General features: G+C 49.7%; 1 protein-coding gene across 5 annotated transcripts in view; it reads right to left on the reverse strand.

Moving 5' to 3' along the window:
* The window catches only part of MYLK3 (myosin light chain kinase 3), a 54,698-nt gene extending 36,776 nt beyond the window's left edge, over positions 1–17,922 (reverse strand). Inside the window, exons 1-3 of one of the 5 annotated variants that reach the window (XM_046683372.1) lie at positions 17,727–17,922; positions 3,072–3,162; positions 1,542–1,947 (exon numbers count right to left, since the gene is read on the reverse strand). In XM_046683372.1, coding sequence (XP_046539328.1) covers positions 1,542–1,947; positions 3,072–3,162; positions 17,727–17,744 — 515 coding nt within the window. In that variant the 5' untranslated portion in view covers positions 17,745–17,922. Of the gene's footprint in view, positions 1–1,541; positions 1,948–3,071; positions 3,163–7,959; positions 7,998–8,208; positions 8,905–14,425; positions 14,572–17,726 lie in introns of those variants that run through there. The other 4 variants (XM_046683371.1, XM_046683369.1, XM_046683370.1 and 1 more) reach the window with 4 other exon arrangements.
* Between the last annotated feature and the right edge of the window lie 3,098 nt (positions 17,923–21,020).

Below are 21,020 nucleotides of genomic sequence, written 5' to 3' on the forward strand. Positions count from 1 at the left end.
GCAGCTGGGAGTGCCCAGGGCTGCCCCACCTCCCTCACAGCGCCCAGGGCAGGCATTGCTAATCAACGGCCCTACTCAGTCCACCAAGTCCAGTTATACCTCCGGATCCTCAACACAGGCGGCCACTGCCAGTCAGAGCCAATGTTTGAGCTCAAACCTGTTTTCCTCAAAACAGACCCTGTGCTAGCTGAGGAAGCGCAGGTAGTGATCTCCCCACTTCCTGAGCCCTGGGGCAGGGCTGGTGTGCCTGAAATTCAGCTCAGGCTAAAACTGACAGAGAGACCTTTCCGCCTCACACAGAGCCTTTTTGGGGCCCCTAGCGAGTTCATGGAAAGGTCACCCCCATCTCCCAATTCCACATTTAGAGCCCTGGCTGGCGTCCAGGGTGCCTGCCAGGGATCCCTCCCTCTGGCTGGTTAGGTCTCCTGGCGGTTCCCATTTCCTTCCAGAACAAAGGCAGATAAAGGATCCGGGCTTCTCTGCCAGCTGCCGCAGCACACACAGACACCAGCTCCCCTCCCTGAGCCAGGCCTCAGGGGGCTGAGGAACAGGTCAGGACAGCCAGGCAGGTGCAGGAGGGCACCAGGTCCCTGTGAGAGAAGCCCAGGAGGCACAGTGCCCTCAGCGGGCTGTCCTGGGGCCGCAGTGCGCTGTCCCCAGGGGCTGGCACATACAGGGCCCCCGAGGGCTGGCAGTCAGTCAGCAGGTTCTGCCTCTTCATTCTCCTGCACTGTGGCTGCTGAGAGCAGGCCCCGCCCACGTGCTAAGTAAGGGTCAGGTCAAACCCCACCTCCAGGACCCCAAGTGTAATCCTCTTGAAAGTCCTCCTGGATTGACTCAGCCCACACAGACCTCCCACCTCTGAGTGCCCATTCTTCTCTCCCCACCATAGTATTTAGGACTTCATTAAATGCTGACATAAGGGAGCAGGATGGTACAGTGGTTAGGGGCACAGATTCTGGAATCCAATAGCCTTGGTTCAGATTCCAACTCTGTAAATCCCAAGCTGTGTGGCCCTGGGCACTCTGAGCCTGTTTCCTCTTCAATCAAATAAGGACACCAACCTCACTTGCCTCCTGTGGATGTTGTAAGAATAAAATGAGATGATGCCTGTGAAGAGCTGTGCCAGTGCCTGGCAGGTGGGAAGTGTTTGCTTAGCCCAGCTTTTAGCTATTATTACTGCTCTAAGAGCTACTGATTCTCAGTCCTACTCTATATTGCAATCGCCTAGGGAGCTTGTGAAAAAAAAAAGAAGGAAAAAAACCAATGCCTGAGCCTCACTCCACACTGAGTAAGTTAGAATCTCCAGGCATCGGTATTTTAAAAATTCCTTCCAGGTAATTCTAATGGGTGCCAGGTGAGAACCAGTGCTCTAGGCAAAAGCAGGGCCTAGACCTTCTCCCGTCTTCCCCTCACGAGGCTAGCCCAGTGCTGTGCCGACAGTAGACACGCAACCTTTGCAGCCGGTCCATTGGCTGTGTTCCCACTGAGGGGCTGCAGTTAATTCCTTCCCTTGCTCAGCTTGGAAGAGCACCCCTTACCTCGGATGCGTTTCCCCACCACCGTAAGGTGACTTGGTCTTGGCTGACGGCCCTGAAGTCAACCTCATGCCCCACTCTGAGGGCCGAGGGTCGGGCCTGCTGGACAACGTTCCTTGACCTGTACCCGGTGCAGCTTCCTGGCCGGTGGGGCCCTCGTTGACTCCCTCGGGTGCTGCAGACAATTCCAGGCCAGTCCCAGGGTTCTTGCTGGATGCCCCAGGAGCTTTGGTTTCCACCTCTGTGGGCAGCAGCAGATGGCCAGGCGGCACCTGGGCTGGGCCAGGAACTCCATCTCCCTGCCCTGGCAGGGCCTCTGCCTGGGTGAGTAGGTCAGATCCCATCCCTGAAGCATTGATGGGAGGCAGCCACTCCACTGTCCCCTCTGGCAGGTCCACCTTCTGGCTCTCTACAGGAAAATAGGCAGGAGAAAAAGCACTCCATTTTCGAGGAATCTATGCCAAAGATATTGCAAAGAACATGCCGAAGACAGTTCAGTGCAGCACGTGTATGACAGCCAGACTGGGCACAACCCTAATGACCTTCAGTAGGGGGCTGGCTGACTAACCCAAAGGACCTCTGGTAGGTGGCTGGGTTCACGCAAGGGGTGCTGCATCAAAAAGCTATAAAAAAGGAGAATGAATACCAATATATGTGCATATGGAGTGATCTCAGAATATACTGTAAGTGAAAAAAAGCAAAGTGGAGAAAAGTATGTATGGTATGCTTCTGTTCACCTAACAATGGAGGATGTGTGTGTGTTCATGCATACATGCTAATAACCACTTAGAATCTGGTCTAACGAGACTGGACCTCAAAGGAAAGATAAAACAAAAACTTTAAATGGTTACCTATGGTGGGGGCTGCTGAAGCAGGATACAGGAAACAAGGATAGAATCTAGACTTCTCTTAATATACCTTGTTTGTCAATTTGTCTTTGGAATCATGTAAATATTACGCAAAATTATAAAAGAAAATTAAAGTTTAAAAAAGCAATCCATAGGGACTGGCCTCGTGGCCGAGTGGTTAAGTTTGCACGCTGTGCTTCGGTGGCCCAGGGTTTCACCAATTTGAATCCTAAGCACGGACATGGCACTGCTCATCAGGCCATGCTGAGGTGGTGTCCCACATGCAAGAATTAGAAGGACCCACAACTAAAATACGCAACTATGTACCAGGGGGCTTTGGGGAGAAGAAGCAGAAAAAAAAAAAAAATGAAGAAGATTGGCAACAGTTGTTAGCTCAGGTGCCAATCTAAAGAAAAAAAGCAATTCATAAAAATTTAAAGCAAAGTGAAATGTCACGGTGGTGGCACAGGCTACACAGAGAGGCACTACTCCAAGTAACTTTAAAACATAGCAGTTAACTGCTCATCTCTCGTGGGGTATACATAAAAGACAAAAAGAACCGCAAAAAAAAAAAGGGAAGAAGTTTCAACAGTTTTTCCACAATCACATTGTTGGTGGTGGTGGCATTTTTATTCTGATATTGTTATGTGTGCAATGTAGGAGAAGCAAACGGGGTCCCGCTCACCTTCCCAAGGCCCCGTGGTTCCAGCTTGCACGCCTCTGGTGTTCAGCACATGCTTTGGTTTTGCTCCTTTCTCTTCCACTTGCTCTTTGTTCTAAAAGAACAAGAGGAAAGGCCCCATCATCATCATCAATATCATCATCATTCAGGCCACAAATATTTGTTGAGCACCTGCCGTGTGCTTAAGACAAAAGTGCTGAGGTTATTTCAAGCAGTCTCACAGTAATACTAGAGGGTAGATACTCCTACGCTCATTTTAGAGACAAAGACATTGAGGCTTTCCCAAGATCATAAAACTTAAAAGAGGACAAGCCCAGTTTTAAACCCAGAATCAAGTCCTTCCCCAATACATCACCATATTGCCAGGGAAGGGCAGGCCAGCCCCTGACAGGGGAGTCTAAATAGACTGGACCTCAAAGTACCTAGACCATGGATGGAAAATAAATTTAATCTTAAAAGGCAACTCAGATCAATTGGTCACGGATACTAGAGTGTTGGTTTGGGTTGAATTCTGAAGTCAGATAAATCCATGCTTAGGTGGGGAAAGAGTGCCACTATCAATTCACAATGCCTGCCTGGGAGCTGGACAGGTGGATCCACGGTCACCCCTTTCCAGGACAGAGGTAGAGCCAGGAGCACAGACTCTCAGACTCTTCAGCCAGACTCACTTGGTTTAAACTCCACCTTTACCACTTGGCCAAAATTCTTAACTTCTCTGCAACACTTTCCTCATCTGTGGAATAGGGAGAATAGTATCTACTCATAAAGTTAGTGGGAGGGTTGGGGAGTTAATTTGTGGAGTGTTCTAAGAGGCATGCCTAGCACATGGTAAGTGCTCAATATCTCTGGTGATTTTTTCCTGCCTGAGACAGAGAGTTGTCTGTGTTCCACAAGCTGATCATGTAAGGACACTCGGAGCCCGGCCCAGAGAAGCTCCCAGCAGCTCTTCCTTAACTCTGAAGGGCCCACACCACATGGGCGCGTGGCTCACACGAGCTCTCCCTCTTGAAACAGTCGCAGCACTCAGTATTTCTAAGTGCAAGTATTTCTAGATGGTCTGACCCTTGCTGGGTCCCCCTGGCTTCTGGGGGTGCTGAGCCTTTGGCTGGTGAAGCCCCTAAGACTTTTCCTGGCACTTGTCACAGCAGCAGTTCTGGCCTCAGCCCAGAGCCCGAAGGCCCACTGAAGGCCCTTGTCCACAGAGGCCCCAACAGGGAGCCCAGAGGCCAAAGAGAGTTCAAGAAGCATTTTGTTTGGCTTGCACAGTATTTTTAAATTTTAATTTGTTAAATGTTATCAACATTTTAAATCTAGGAGATTTTTATATTAAAATTCTAAGTTCCCTTGTGGGGTGATAGAATTGTTCTATATTTTGATTGTGGTGGTGGTGATTTGGGTGTTTAACATTTGTTGAACTGTATACTTCAACCGTACATATTTGGTATGTCGATGTGTAGTTTATTGTACGTAAATTATGCCTTAATAAAACTGATTAGAAAAAAAGTATAGGTTCCCAGCTTCTCTTGAAAAAAATCTGAAGATTTGGCAACCCTAGGCCCATATGGCAAAAGGTGGCGAGAGCAGTTCCCTTTAACCAGGACACCACAGTCCTCAGCGCTCTCGAGTGTCCCCCGACATTAAGGATGAGGTTGGTTCTGCTGTTTTCCTAACTGTGCCCACCTTTCTCCAGCCTGTGACCTGCTCGTGCCTTTGGGATTCCAGGACACCGAGCTTTGTCCTCCTAATGGTAACAACACAACAGTGGAAACACCTAGCCCAGCGGCTGGCATGTGGTGGGCACTTGATAAATAAAGCCAGCTGCTGTCACCACGATTATCCCCAGCGTCATCAGTGTGACCTGGACGCCTTGCTCGGCAGAGACCACTCCCTGGGCCTCCTCCTGCAGACTCTGTCCCGCGCCCGTGTAGCGGGGGAGCTGGAGGCATCATCACGGCCTGCCTCCCGTCTCACCCCACAGGTGGAAAGGGACTCGAACAGACTGTCCTTGGGCAGCCCTTGTTGGGCTCAGATTGTCCTCTCCTTCCTCCTGTCTTTGGTGTGGGCAGGCACACCCACACATGCACACGCACACACACAAAGCTGATTTTGTCTTCAGGACTCAACCTTTGGTCCCTGCCTTGTCTGGCGCACCCAGAGGAAGCAGGAGAGACTCCAAACACCATTCTAGAGGACTGGGGTCTTCTCAACAGCTGGCCCATGATTTGAGCCCACCCCTGGCTAAGTCTGAACTTGTCCTTCATGAGAAAGCACCTGGCTTCTAGTAATAATCGAACTCATTATTACAACCAAATGAAGTGCCACTGGGCACTTCAGAAGACCCAAGGAGGACCTTCACGATATCCTGGCATAATTTTCAAATTTTACAGCCAGTGCTAGCATTTAATTCAATTCTACAAATGATTACTGTGCCTCTACTCTCTTAGGAAATACAAAGAGGGTCTCCAGAAAGTCTCCATGATGCACCGTTTTCAGTACCAACAAGGTGATCAGTAGCTGGGGCTTCATCTCATCTACTTAACAGCCCATTCTCTGACCTCTCCTGTGAGACCCATCCTAGCTGCCGGACACAAAGGGAAGAAGACGCCTCGTGGCCTGCGCCAATAAGGAGCTGACAGCCTGACTGGAGATGAGATCCAAAACTATAGATGGTTACTGAGATCCGTCCTAAACACAAGGACCAGAAGAGAGATCAACCACATGCCAGGGGAGCAGTACAGACAGGAAACGTCACAAGAACTCAGAAACAGAAGGTTCTATGACTTCATCCTATCCAGAAATGCCTAAATTCCTGCAGCACATGTGAAGGGCTCTTACAAATCGGTAAGAAAAAGGCAAAAAACTGAAATAGAAAAGAGGGAAAAGCACATGAGCAGGCAGTTTACAGAAAAATACAAAAGGTTTTAAATCTATGAAAGATGCTCAAGCTTCTAGTAAAATACATACAAATTAAAAACTACAATGATATACATCATTCTACCTACTTTCGGTTATGTTTGAAATTTTCCCTAAAAAGAACTTTACATTTTTTTATGAAGTAAAATAAAAGAGTTAGCTTTGAGAGGTATATAATATAACCGACGGCCTTATTTGAATCTTGACTCAAATTTTAAAAAAGCATAAGAAATTTGAACACTGACTTTGGTCGTATTAAGTTACTGTTTAGGTATGATAATGGTGTCATGACTATATTTTTAAAAGAGCCCTTATCTTTTAGACATAAATGCTGAAATATTTATGGAAGAAGTGATCCAATGTCCCAGATTTACTTCAGAACAATCTGGAGAGAAGGAAGTGGGTGGGGGAGGGGATGAAACAAAATTGGCCTCCAGTTATGGGCTCGCCGGGTCTATTATACCAGTCTCTATTTTTATAAACGTTGGAAAATTTTTATGCTAAAATGTAAAAAAAAAAAAAAAAAAAGCAGATGCACAATAAGATCTCAGTTTTTATTCACCACACAGGCAAAGAATCAAAAAGTTGCATAATATGTGTTACCAAAAGTGGCGGCAACAATTATTCCCATATGTTATAAATAGGAGACTAAGTTAGAGTGACTTCTTGGAAGGTCGGTTTTACAAATTCACCCCTTGGCTTAGCATTGCCACTTTGGGAGTACATCATACAGATAACTCACACTTCTACAGACGTTCACTGCATCGTTATCTATAATAGCTAAAATGAGAAACGATAGAAACAAAACAATATGGGACTGATTGACAAATGAAGACATAACCCCAAAATGGAGAGCTCTACAACTTTAAGAAATAAGAATGAGGAAGCTTTCTAGGTGCAAATATGAAATAATGTCCAAAATATATTAAGTAAAAAAAGAAAAATCAAAGCCAGAACAATGTGAATAATATTTGAGTTAAAACAAAATAAAGTGAAGAGGCGGTGTGTACACCAATGTGCTGATGGCTGGACCACGGCCGGACGGCCCCGCAGGACTGGCCCCGTGATGCTCAGGAGGATGGCTATCCCGGAGACCAGGAGACGGGCAGGAGGGAGGCGTGGGCTCTCTACACCACAGGAGTGTGTTTGCCATGTGCATATGTTAGATTAATGCTCCTTTTTAAAGCTGAAGTTGGTTCTCAGCGGCAAGGGCAGAAGGCACACCTCGCACCGGGGAGGTACGGAACGCAGGGGGCTGGGTGCAGGGCGCCTGCTCTGGGAGAGGCTGCAGGGCAGGGACAGAAGAGGTCAGCAGGGTGAGCCCCGGCCCGCTGGGGGTGGGGAGAGAAGGCAAACTCCTGCAGCCTTGCTCTGAAAGCCTCAGTGGCTGACACCAGGTGAAGGCCGGACCCCTGTAGACCCCAGATTACCTCCTGCCAGAGGCGGGTGGGTGGCTGCAGGGATCTGAAATGGTGGCTCCAAGCCGTCTGAGTGTTGCTAAGTGGCTGATCCTTAGCTGTTCCCAAACAGAGTGTTGCCTCTACACACCTCACACACACACACACAAACACCCCAGCCCAGCCAAACCTCCATTAGCCAGCAGAGTTGATTATGCAAACCTTGGGAACAGCCGCTCCCAGAAATGCCACACTCCACCCCCAGGCTCCGGCTCCCGCCTGCCCTGTGTCCCCCATGGGTCAGTGTCAACATTCCTCTCCCCACAGGCAGCTGCACACTCTGCCCACTCTGGCACAGAGCAGGCTGGGGACAGGAAGGGAGAAGGGTTTGGGTTCCTGAATGGGGGCTCGGTCAGGGTAAACTGACGCTCCCCACCCGTCTCCCACCCCAGGTGTGAAGGCACAGAAAGGAGCAGAGAGAAGTCACTGGGATGTCCAGGGAGCATCATAGTCCTGCTCTCTCTAATGACCGGTTTATCCCCACTTCTAAGTGCCCTGGGACTGCCCACGGCCCCACAAACCTTGCCAGGGCGCTTCCTCTTCTTTTCCCTGGGAAGAGCAGCCAGTTAGTGTCCTGTCTGGAAATCCACCTATGACCTTTAATGTTCCATCTCTCCTTTTCCCCATCAACAGATCATGCAGGAGGCACAAGAAGGAGACAACAGCCCCCCACCTCTCCTAAGACCAGCCAGCTGGCTAGTTTCCCAACCGGGGCCTCTGGGCCTCCCTTCTAGCCAGAAGGGCCTTGGGGCAGGAAAGAAGGAACCAACCTCTGCAGGGCCAACGGTATGGCTTCCTTCCCCCCAGGGGACACTTTCTTGCATGATGAAATCCACCACCTTCGAGTTCTGGAACACGGCCCCCACCAAAGCTATGGCCTTGTCCACGGCCACCATCATCCTGAAGAGGGCTTCAAGTCTGGCGCCATGCTGGGCAGCATCCTGCCGCATAGCCCTCACCAGCTCCAGGACCTCTGGCCACCCAGCCTGCGCATCAGCTGGAGGAGTATGGCTGGCCCCAGCCGGGCCCAGAACTTGGGAGACCTCTAGCCGGTGCAGGCCTTGCTCCAGGTGGCCCATGCCTTGGTACATGAACTGCAGTTTCTCTGTGACATCTTCTTGGAAATGCAAGAGTTTGTCAACCTTTTCATTCAGCAGGTTAAGCTTTTTGTCCATGGTAGTTAAGCACATCTTGCCTGACACCGGCAGCCCCGGGGTCCCCAAACTATCGTTGGAGGCTCCTGACATTCTGATGCAGGCTTGACAAGGGCGAGGAACTGGAAGAGCCACAGACCCCTGGTGTCACTTGGGCAGTGGTGTCTGGAAGTCCATTGTTCTTGGTAGCGAACAGCCTGGCCCTGCAGTACCACCCACACGGAGGGCCTGGCTTGTTCAGGGAGCCCAGGGGACCAGGCTCTCTCTGAGCCTTTGCCTTTCTTATCTCCCACTCTGTCGCGGGCCAGGAGTGACAGGCTGGGTTTGGCCCAGACCTTTCTCCTTGGGGCCCCTTTGACATCATGGCAACATTTAACATTCCTCTCTGAGAGGCTGCTGATGGACAATTATTTTAAGAATTTATCCAGGGCACAGGCAGGAGTTCGTGTAGCTAAAACTAAAGGTTAGAAGAGAAGGGGTCCTTTAGGTAAACAGATCTGAAAGCTGGACTCTACAAGGGGCCTCCAGGATCCCAGGGCAGAGTTAGAGCTTCAGAAGCCCAAAGCACTGAGGAGCAGATGGTGTCCCACCCGCCACACACACATCTAATTCACAATAAAAAGCAAGACCAAGTATAAATATGAGGCCATTCTGATTTTTGCCATGATGAAAATTTTGATGCTTCTGCAAATTAAAAACAAATTTTTGGTGCCCCGACTTCACTGATGACCCAAACATATATTTATATTTAGGTTGCCTGTAGGGTGAGTCTGCAGGTCTCTCCCCACACGGGGCCCTCAGTCACTAGTCACTTGTACCTAAAAATAGAAGTGAGGGACAATGGCCTAGGCTATTCGCCAAGTGCCATCTGCAGGCCATGCTCCTCGCAGAGCGAACCAGGGCACATCTGCCGTTACCCCGCTTCCCCAACAATGACTACGCAGGTACTGGGCACTCAACCTCTGAACAGAAACAGACACAGCAGGACCCTGGAGAGCAAGGGGGCCCGTGCTTCCTGTGGTTTCCAAACGTATTAGCCTCAAAACCCTTGGTTCGAACAGAACTTTCACAAAAGCATCAATAAATGAAGCAGACAAAAAGAGATGCGCAGGCTGGCATTGAGGGGGCACGTGAGGGGGCACCACAGAGTCCCAATGCTGCCGGAGAGCAGTTGACTGACACCATTTTCTTCCAGGCGGTCATAGAGAGAAAGCAAGGACAGAGGGGGAATTTGTCCAAGGTCGCCCTGGCACATGGCCTCCTGAAGCTGCAGCCAACGCTGGCACCAGGGAGGGAGACTTCAGTGTCCCCCAAGCTTCCCCCTTCTGAATAAAAGCAATCATGAGAATAAACTTTTTCCTGGAAATCTGATAGCTAAAAGCACCTTGAGATCGTTTTGCTATTTTAAGCTACAGGTGAGCCCTAAACACACTGTGCCTGCTATGCAAATACAGCTTGACCACACACCCCTCATTATCTGCCCTCTATCGGGACAGCTGCCCTAAGCAGCCCATGTAGAAATCCAGACCTTTTTCTGGGGAACACAGTCCTGCGTGTCACTGGTGGAATAGCCTGGAGCATGCTCAAAAGAGCCCTGGTCTGTTATAGTCACTGTGGTTTAAAACAAACACACAAATAAACAAACTCTCCTTGGAAAAAGAAAATTGGGAAAGACTGCTTCAGCCCCTCTTGTGAATTCACCATGCGTCTCAGCAGGACCTCATCTCCACAGAAAGAAGCCAGCCTCTGGCCAGGGACTCCCTCCGTGCCCAGCACTTCCCAGTTAGTACTTCCCTGCGGAACTAGGGTTCCCTGGCTCAAACTTTGGAAAGTGGGGTGCCTGGAGAAATCTCTGGAAGTCTGGCTCTTAGCCCAGGGTCTGTCCTTTAGTAGGTGCAGATAACATTTGTGGAATGAAGTCCCCACCAGTCTAAAGAGACAGACCCAGTCTCTGGGAGAGAGCTTCCACCAACGCACACCACGGCCTGCTTCATTATGACTGCTGCCGAAGGGATCTTCACAGCAACTGGCATCCAGGCAAGCCCCAGGTTAACTGACAGTCCAGATGCACCCACAGGAAACAAACAAATGCCCCAGACACACATCTACATCAAAAGCTAATTATTTAATTAAAAAAAGATTTGCCCCAGGTCTCCCTTAAGCAACACGTGATTGCAAGGCAGCTGGCGTACTAGAAATGTGGCTGGTTTGCCATCCATTGTTCCAGAACCACTTTGAAGTTCCCTGAGGCCAGAACAGTGCCTCTTAGGCTTGCCTCCATCCCCAGGCACACCAACATGCCTGGTACAGGGTGGGTGTCAGTACAACTGTATGGAAGGAATGAACTAAGGAGGCTCCAGCTGGAAGCAGGAGGCTGGGGAAGGAGGAGGCAGCAGCTGGGGTTTCCCAGAACAATCAAATGAGCACAGGGTGGGAAACCCTGACAATTCCCAGAAGTACGCTCTGGGCCCCTGTGGGAGAAAGTTCCGAATACGCGAACAGGAGAATTCACTGAGGCTTCTTTGATGAAAAGGAGCAGCCAAGAGAGCCAGCTTTGAATCCCTCTCATTCCTCCTTCCACAAGAGAAATGAATTTCTGAGCACATGGGTTCTCCGAGGGCCGATGTGCGGCTTCTCTCCAACTCTCCCTGCTGCACAGGGCACGGCAAGAGTCATGGGCAATTCTTTTTGAGCAATGGTAACTGACCAGAGGCTAGGGGAGGCATTCCACCCCCAAGTCCAGAGCACACAGACCAGAGAAGAGGCTGCTGAGCTGGATGGACACAGAGTAGCAAACCCAATGACACCTCATCTCTCCTGGGTGAGGACAGGGCAGCTGACCCCCTCCTGGAAGAACACCGGCTGACTTACCATAGGCTGAGGTCAGCACACACTGAACCCCAAGACTCCTCCTTGGTCTTTCTGGTGACAGCCAGCTTTCCCTGTGGAACCCCTGGGAGACCTGTAGACCCTGAGACTGCAGGTGGAGTAAGAGGGGAGCAGAAATGCAAGGCTGAGGAGCCCATCCCAAAGCGCTGGCTCTCCTCCTGCCCGACTCCTGCACAGACAGGCACGGCTAGGACCGCCCCCACCTGCCCTGGAGATCAGAGGTCTGTTTCTGGAGAAACTCAACAGTCCACAATACAACAGTTCTACGCTGGGCCTTGGGGGTCCCTTGGGAGCTCCCATCTGGCCATCTCAACAAAGCCAAGCAGTCAACCAGCCTGAACCACCCACCTAAGCTTTTTGTGCCTTATTTTGAAGTATCCAGAGACAAAAAAGTATCACCAAGTATTCAAAGAAACTACCCAAGATGAAAAGGGAAGCCCAAAACAGATAGAAACATAATTGTGGAAGAAACAGGAAAAACAAGAACTAGAAGAAAGTTTCAAAAAAGCTCTCACTAGTAGCCACAGAAAAGTGTGAAAGGCTATTCCATCTATTAAATAAGAGAGCGGGTCTGGCCTGGTGGCGTGCTGATTAAGTTCCCACGCTCCACTTTGTCAGCCTGTGGTTCACGGGTTCAGATCCCGGCACAGACCTAGCACTACTCATCAGGCCATGCAGTGGTGGCGTCCCACTTAAAATACAGGAAGACTGGCACAGATGTTAGCTCAGCGACAATCTTCCTCAAGCAGAAAAAGAAGAGGAAGATTGGCAACATATGTTAGCTCTGGGCCAACCTTCCTCACACACATACAAAAACAGAAAAGGGTGTTATGGAAAAAGAACAAGCATAGAATAAAGGAGAGTTTGTGAAATTAAAAACTTTAAATCCAATATAGGGATTAGAAAATAAAGATAACATCCCAGAAACTAGAACTAAAAGATGAAGACACGTAGGTTAACAGAGAAAAGATAAGAAAGTTAGATAATGGATCCAGCGGGTCCCACATCTAATTAACTGGCGTTTCAGGAGAAGAAACGAAAGAAAGAGGGAAGGAATTTATCAGAGAAATACTACAGTCATTATGCAATTTTAGAACACAGGAATAAAGAGACGATCAAAGTTCCCCAAAATTTAAAATAAAAAAAGAAATCACATACCAAACACCTGGACTCAGAATGACATCAGACTTCCTGTCCTAAAAACAGCTGGATGCAGGAAGACAGGCTTGATGTAAAATTCTAGATGAGAAAGCATTTCCCCTTAGAATTCTGAGGACAGTGCACCATTGTCAGAGGACAGAATGAAGAGTTTTAAGACTTGCAAGGATGTAAAAAATGTATGCCTTTCTAAGGAAGCTGCTTTAAGATATACTCCAGCAAAATGAGGGGCTAAACAAATAAAAACCAGAGCTCTGGGAAACAACAGCTTCCACTTAGGCCCAAAGTTGAAGCAGGAGGATGGAGAGTCCCCAAAAGGGAGAACTCCAGGGGGAGAAAACAGTACACAACATAATATAATTAAAGACGCGCAGGAAAATGTTAAGAGCACAGGGCCTGGCGTCTGACGGTCTGGATTTGACTCCTGCCTTTGCAGGGATTAGGCGGGATCGTGGGCCAGTTGATTGCACCGCTCTGCGCCTGCGCTTCCCGCCGGCAACGGGAGAGGAACAACGCCTCCTCTCCGGGCGGCCAGGAGCCTCGCGCGGTGCTGGGGGCACAGTGAGCGCTCAGGTGTTAGCCATTGGGATGATACCGGCAGACAGGGCAAAAGGGGAACAAAAGGAATTCAAGACTCCAAGAAAACCAGGGGTCTTACAGGAAAGAGGGAGATTAAAGTACATAATTGATTTTGCAGTAAATGATATTTACAGCCATAAGGCAAACGCTTCATTAAGTTAAAAGAGTGATCTATCTATTGTGAGGGTGGGAGAGGAAGAGTGGGGAGAGCGAGAGCCGAATCTTTATTTCTCCTAACAGGAAGTCCACAGATAACGCACAAAATCGCGGAGGAGGGACGCGGAGGCGAACACAGGAGAAACAGCTGCAGGGCTCCAGGCGCGCGGGTGGGCCGCGGCTGGGGCGGAGGTCGAGGGCACCGCATGGAGGGGGCGCAGCGTGGCGGACGCTGCGCAAGGTGCGTGTCCACCACAGGTGCGGCAGCGACCCGCCCTGTGCTGACAATCAAGCACCGCGGCACTGTTCCGAGACGCGGGCTACATGGCCCCAGGAAAGGTGCGCTTCTCCACGTCACACGAATGGGCGGGCTGGCCCTGCGCGGCCGGGCGCCGACTGAGCCTCTCCGAGCACAGCTTTCCCCGTCTGCGAAGGTGCTCATGGTGCAAGAAGCACAGGGCTGTCAGTAAAACACTTAGCACAGCGCCTGGCCCGTGGTGAGCACGAGAAAACGGCGGGGAGTGGAACTCACCGCCCCTACCAGCCCTCCCACCCAAAGGTCATCCACAGAATGACAGGGTACTCAGGCATCTCATCACAGGGTGGGGGCAGGAGGAAGAGGGGGCGTCTCCCCAATCCTAGATCAGCTCCCCAGGCACCCAGCCGGGCGCAGGCCACCTCCCCTGCGTGCACTGATAGCTAACGTGCACTCAGAAAATGCAGACACGTCCTCCGTTAAGCCGAGCTTACTGAGGAAAGGAAACCAGAGACGAAACAGAATTTAGAAAGCCCCGGAGGGTTCAAGGCGGACATCTTCGGGGTTAGCTGCCACGCAGCCTTCTCTCCCCACTACGCTCTGCATTCGTTAGGAAAGGCCTAAGCTGGCCCTCCCAGGCTGTGCCCACCAACCAAAGCTTCCTCCTGAGTTTCTTGGTCCAAGAAGACCCAGGTCTGGGGAACAATTGCCACCGAGGCTCCCTTAGTCCTGTGACCTTAACAATTGTTCCTCAGGCTCATACTTCAAAGCAGACCGGCCGAGAGCTGCCCTTACCGCAAATAGCTGGGTGTAATCTGATGCCCGCTGCTGGCCTCTGGCGCTAGGACTGCGAAGTGCTGGAGTGGGGCACAGAGTCCCCATCCCGTGGCTGTGGCAGCTGTGCCAATTCAGTGTTTACTCTGCCTGGAGATGCCCAACTGCCCGGAGCGCTAAGAATGAGGTGGGCTGGCCGACCAGGATGGTTTCTGTAGAACGGGGCGGGAGGCAGCGATAAGCCTGGCATTTCCGCTTGTCTCTGACCTGCCCCCGAGCAGAGGCCTGGAGCCTTCACGGGGTTATCTGCTTTGCTGGGCGCTATCTGCGTCCCCGGGGGCCTACTTCCTGCATCACTTAGTGGAGTGTCCAGTTGTGTAACAAATACCGTGTGGTCCAAGGAGGGAGTCCTGGGGCAGAGCTGACCTGGGTTCAAAACCCAGAGCGCAGGGGCCTGGGGGATGAGCTGGGATCCTCGCCTTCAGGCGGTCCTCCAGGACAAAGGAAAGCCCTGGTCAGAAGCGGAAGGGGTTGGCAACCGCTTCTCTTCAGGGGGCTGCTTGCACCCTGGCTGGGAGCCTGATTGGTTAGCTCCAGGCTGGGAAGGTCCAGCTATTGCCTCTCTGAGTAAAACTACTCAGGACGCAACGAAGACATACCCCAAAGACGAGGGGTGTGCTGCTCTGGGGAGAAGGCCACCACCCGCGCCTTCTGCTGAGCGAGATGCCAGCTCCAACGCAGCTCCTGCCTCAGGGAGGCTCCCTGGCCAGGCCTTCCCCGAGTGCCTAGGAGGAGGCCAAGCCTCTGCACACACTGGCACGCAGACAGACAGACAGACAGATACGCACCCACGCCACTTCAGGACCCCGACCCACCTGGCCTGGCTGACAGGAAGCGGAGAAGGGGCTGCAGTCTGATGTCAGCTCACTTCCCTGAGCCTGACCACATGCAGACCTGCGCTAACCACTTGAGCTGCAATATATTATTTAAGCCCCTTGATTGTGCTAACTCTTGTGAGCTCAGAACTCTGCTTGTACCGCAGAAAACGCAGAAAGTCTGGGGAGGGGCAAGGTTAAGACATGGGAACAACAGAGAACGTGGGACAGTCACTAACTGCTGGCCACAAATGATGTGGGTGGGATGGGGCAAAATTGTATGACACACCAGTGTTTCCAGCCCTCCTTATCTGATAAAAAGAATGCCCTCTTCATCCCCTCAGTTGAGCCCTACCCTCTGAGGAGAGCTGGTCTCAGGACTTTTTGGTGTCAAATCTGAAGAATGAGGGGAAGGGGGGACCTGAGGTCTGGAGGACAGGATTTGGCTGAGCTGGGTAGCAAAGTGCCAACAGCGGGGAAGGAAAGGTGGGGAGAGGGCCTGGGGCAGAGCAGGGTCTGGGGTTGGGGCGTGGCAGACCTGGCGTAGCTCCATGGTGGGAGAGAATGAGTGAGGAAAGTAGGGAGGGTTTGGAAAATTGTCTGCCGCAGGGTATAAATGATCCTTGGGAATCATAAGCAGGAATGACATAGTGGCTGGGCTTCTGTGGCCCCAAATCTTTGTAGAAACTCAGCCATGTGGGGTCAGCTAATTCAGGGTGTAGGGGGAGGGCAAAGAAATCAAACAAAAGTTTGGCAAAGAAGGAGGACTTCTTGGAGGAAAGGGGACTTGAGCTGAGCCTCGAAAGATGGGGGAGATTTGGGGAGGCCAACAAAGGGCAGTTCTAGGAAGGACACAGAGTGAACAAGGCTCCATGGAGCCTGGCAGGTGGGAGTGACAGTGGCCTCGGGCCAGGGACTGCCGATGGAGGCCCAAATGATTCAGCAGCAGGACCCTTAGGAGAGTGGACCAGGAAATCAGGCAGAGACCCAAAGCAGCACGATATAGGGACAAGAGTCCTATGCAATGTTTTTAGCTGGGAAGTAACATGATAAAATTAGTGCTTAAGAATAGATGGAATGATTGCCTAGGGGTAGGGGGATTGACTCGGAGGGGACACAAAGCCACTTCTGGGATGCTGGAGCTGTTTTAGATCCTGGGGGGTGGGCACGTTGGGGTATGCATATGTGCATACAGGTCTGCTGTACTAAGTTCAACAGGCTGGAAGATCTGTGCATGTACTGCATGTAAGTTATGCCTTAATCAAGTCCTATTAGCATGAAAAAAGGGAGGGGGAGGGAAGACGAATGGCCCTGGCAGCAGGTGCAAGTGGATTGGGAGGCCACAGGATCCTCATCCACACAGAAGCTAAAATCAGCACGTGTTTACCAGTTCTGGGACGCATGCTGTTGCCAAAACACAGGAGTGCTAAGGAAGTGGAGTGACATCTGAGAGAAGGAGTCTTTGAAAGTTCTTTTGCAAGTGCTGACTGAAATGCTGAGGCCTTCATTGCGCCACCCCACACGCCCACAACAGAAGTAGGACCCTCCCCACCACAAGCCAGAGATGCCAAGGATCTGCGGTGTTCCTCTGAGATGCAAGTGGCGAAGACTTCACCCCAAAGGCAGATCGCAAAACAGCAAGCACATACATTAGAATCCCATGTTTGTTTAAAATATATACATATATGCCAGTATGGTTAATTCTGCATGAGAGAATTACCGATGATCTTTATTTTCTATATTTCATCTATATCATTTTTCTAATTGTTTAAAATGTGTATTATTTAACAAGTTTGTTTTTCTGTAATAGTCGCCATTCACCTGGACCCACAGGAATTAGTCTAGACAGACAATATCCACCAGAGAGGGGTTTAATTAACAAAGAACAGAGTGACAGCTCCCTCAGGACCTCAGCTGACAGAAAACAACATTTAATAACCTTATAGGGAGATCTGAGGTCAACTGCTTATCCTTAAATGAACAGAACACACGTAGATACAACAGACTCAGAAGGATGACTCAGAAATAGCAAACCCTATGTGAGTTTTGTTAAATAGATTTTTGCCACCTTCCAACTTGGGAATCAATGCTCCGGATTCCACATGGAACTCACAAACTACACGGTAGAATTAATTTGGGAATATTTTGGAGCAAAGTTGGCAAAGCGTTGGGAACAACAGTTCCTGACTACAGCGTTCTCAAATGACTTAATCACCTGTAAGGAGCGCTGACCCAGCAAGGAGTTTGAAAACAGTTCTGGAGTCTGAGTTACACATGCAATTCCCCCAAATCTGCACCAAACCAAAGACAAATACATGCACCTAAAACTGCTGCTTTTTATTGTTTGCTTTTGATCAGACTCTAAAAGTGTTCTCTGGAGGGTCTACACGTCCCTAGCGCACCTGCTGAAAACACGAACACACAGCAAGTTTGTCATTTGCACTTACATACCACCTTCCATCCATGGATCCCAAGAGGTCAGAAACACTGTTTTCATAAGTCCCCGCTGAGATGCGTAAATGTTACCTCCATCTTATCTGCAGATAAACTTACACATGGGGGCAGCTAAGTGGCTTGCCAGTAGTTATAACCCAAGACAAAATCCGTGCAAGCTGCCCTCTGGTCTCCCTTCCTCCCTCCCTCTGGCCGTCCCTTTGAGCTTTCTCGTTGGCCCCGGTTTAAGTCATACACGCAGACCATTGTTTCCCTGGTGATGGAGGTGGCATTCTATTTCTTGCCCTGAATCTGGCCGGGGGCCCTTGGCTGCATTGCATTTAGCCACAAGTGCATCAGCCGTGCGTGAGTGGGGACAGCTTGGCTCCTTGGAAACCTAAGTGGCGTGTGTCAGCTGGCCCCGGCCCACTGAGAGCCACTCCAGGCTCTGCTGCTAACTCCTCCATCACAGTGCAGGGCAACCCACAGTGAAGGCGATGACGTCTCTTGGAGCTGGGTGAACAAATGGGAACAGCTCAAAGGCAAACTCTCTGGCCACACTCCAGTCCAGCCCTCAGAGAGAAACAATCCTTAGACATCTGGGACCCTGGCCTCTCGACCAGTGCAGCCCTCCCTCTGCTCATTTCTATGGACAATACAACAAATTGGGAAGGTCACTGATCACACTCCTGACAGGCAACTGAATTTGCACTTCAATCCCTAGTTGCCCTGTTTATTTTTATTTTAATGTAACAACTTTAATTGAAAGTGTTTATTTTTGTTTCATTAATTCATGTGTCCTGGAAAGACCACTTAGAATCAGAGCTAGAAAAATAAGAAAGTTGCTGAGGCGTCCACCAGGTAACAAGAGTTAACACCTGAAAAGTGTTTTTCTGATGGTGGCATAGAAAGTGGGGGTGCAGTTTTTTTTTTTTTGAGGACAATTAGCCCTGAGCTAACATCTGCTGCCAATCCCCCTCATTTTGCTGAGGAAGACTGGCCCTGAGCTAACATCTGTGCCTGTCTTCCTCTATTTCATATGTGGGATGCCTACCACAGCATGGCTTGCCAAGTGGTGCCATGTCCGCACCCGGGATCCAAACCGGCGAACCCTGGGCCACCACAGTGGAACGTGAGCACTTCACCACTGCGCCACCGGGCCAGCCCCAGGGGGTGGAGAGTTTTTTGTGAACTGCCATTTGGTCAGTAAATGCAGTATATTGTCACTTTTAATTAATTTCAATATCCTTGCCTCGAGAATGCCTTGTTAACCTTATGGATGGTCATGCACCATATGAACTAGCGGCTGGGTCACTTGCTCTTCCTTCCCGTGTGCTCCCAAAGCTCCCCAGACACACTCCTACTGGATCCTGTTGGTGACAATGATCCCCAGTCTCTCTTGAGCACTGACCCTGTGCCCAGCACTCTGCCAACATCTTACACTCATTAGTTTTTTGTAATTCTAGGGGTGCGCCATTAATATCTTCATTTTACAGATAAGGAAATTGAGGCCTAGAGAGGTCACAAGGTCACCATATTAGTTTCCTACGGTTGCTGTAACAAATTACCACAAACTTAGTGGCGTAAAACAACAGAAACTTATTTTCTTACAGTTCTGGAGGCCAAAAGTCCAAAACCAGTATCACTGGGCCAAACCAAGGTGCCAGCAGGCCGAGCTTCCTCTGGAGGCTCGAGGGAGAATCCGTTCCTTGCCTCGTCCAGCTTCTGGCAACTGCAGGCATTTCTTGGTTTGTGGCCACATCATTGCAATCTCTGTCTCCATGATCACACCGCTTTATCAACCCTTCTGTGTGTGTCAGCGCTCCTTCTGCCTCCCTTATGATGATGTATGGGATTGCAGTCAGGGTCCACCCAGATAATCCAGGATAATCTTCCTATCTCAAGGTCCTTAATCACACTTGAAAGTCCTTTTTTGCATATAAAGTAACATTCACAGGTCCCAGGGATTAGGGTGGGAATATGTTTTGGGGAGCCATTATCTAGCCTACGATAGTCACTCATATAGTAAGTAGTGGCTTCAGGTGGCTCTTCTCATGTGTCACGAGCATTGATTGGCTAAGTGGTAAAAGTGTAGCATAGAGGTTAAGAGCTCAGGCTTTGGTGCTAAGCAGACCTGGGTTTGAAGCTTAGCTCTACCACTTGCTTACTGTGTGACTTTAGAAAGTAACTCAATCTCTCTGAGCCTAATGCATGGGATTGTTTTGAGTATTAAATGAATGTGAAATGCGTACAATAGTGCCTGCATGCAGTAATTTAGTGCTCAGTGAATGGTAACTCTTGTCCTTTTTGTTAAAAGCAGAGTATAAGCTGGAGTTCTGACCTGACCTTGCAGAGGGAGGCCAGTGAGCACCAGGCTTCTACAGATGAAGAAATATGAAACAGGGAGAAAAGTCATTCTGCCAGAGCCAAGGAAAGCCAAAGCTAACCAAGCACAGTAGACTCTTGAAACCTTCTGAGCCAGCCCCGATGGCCGGGTGGTTAAAGTTCGGCTCCCTCCACTTCGGTGGCCCAGGTTCGCTTCCCAGGCACAGAAGCACATTCACCCATCTGTCAGCAGCCATGCTGTGGCGGTGGCTCACATAGAACTTACAACTAGAATATACAACTATGTACTGGGGCTTTTGGGGAGGGAGGAAAAAAAAGAGGAAGACTGGCAAAAGATGTTAGCTCAGGATGAATCATTCCCAGGGGAAAAAAACCCCACCTTTTGGTGTGGAACGACATAAAGAACTGCCAGAACTGGCCATGCAAAGGATTTCTGCCCTTCAAAAGTGGAGAACGTGACCTTTCTCCAGGTCAGATGTAGATCTGGGCCCCCAAAATGTGTATGTTTGTCCATAGATATTCTTGTACATTGTTATAAATAGGATTCATCTGGAAATTAGCAATGTGATGCTTCTCTTGAGGTTAAACAGCTTCCAGTGTCAAGTTCTATAACAAAAAGAATAAATCAAGATCTTAGAGCATGGAGAATAAACTAAGAAAAATAGGCAGGAAACAGCAGGAAAATAACAGTAGAGGAAAAACAAGGACATTTTAAACCTTGAGAGATGACATGCAAGCTGGCTTCCCTCCTTAACCCTGAGAAAATAAATATGATTTGATTCTGTTCCATTCATTAGCTGAGCTAGGATAACATGAATGTTAATAAAGGTTTTAATATTGCACTTCTAAATGTTATCAGGTATTATAATCTATTCGACTTGCTATAACTCATCCAGGTAGGTTTTTCACTTTAATCCATTGGGATTCTTTACAGATATGACAAAGATTTCTCAATTTGGGTG

The sequence above is a fragment of the Equus quagga genome, chromosome 13 (genome assembly GCF_021613505.1).
Source record: "Equus quagga isolate Etosha38 chromosome 13, UCLA_HA_Equagga_1.0, whole genome shotgun sequence".
In the NCBI taxonomy this organism is placed as follows: domain Eukaryota; kingdom Metazoa; phylum Chordata; class Mammalia; order Perissodactyla; family Equidae; genus Equus; species Equus quagga.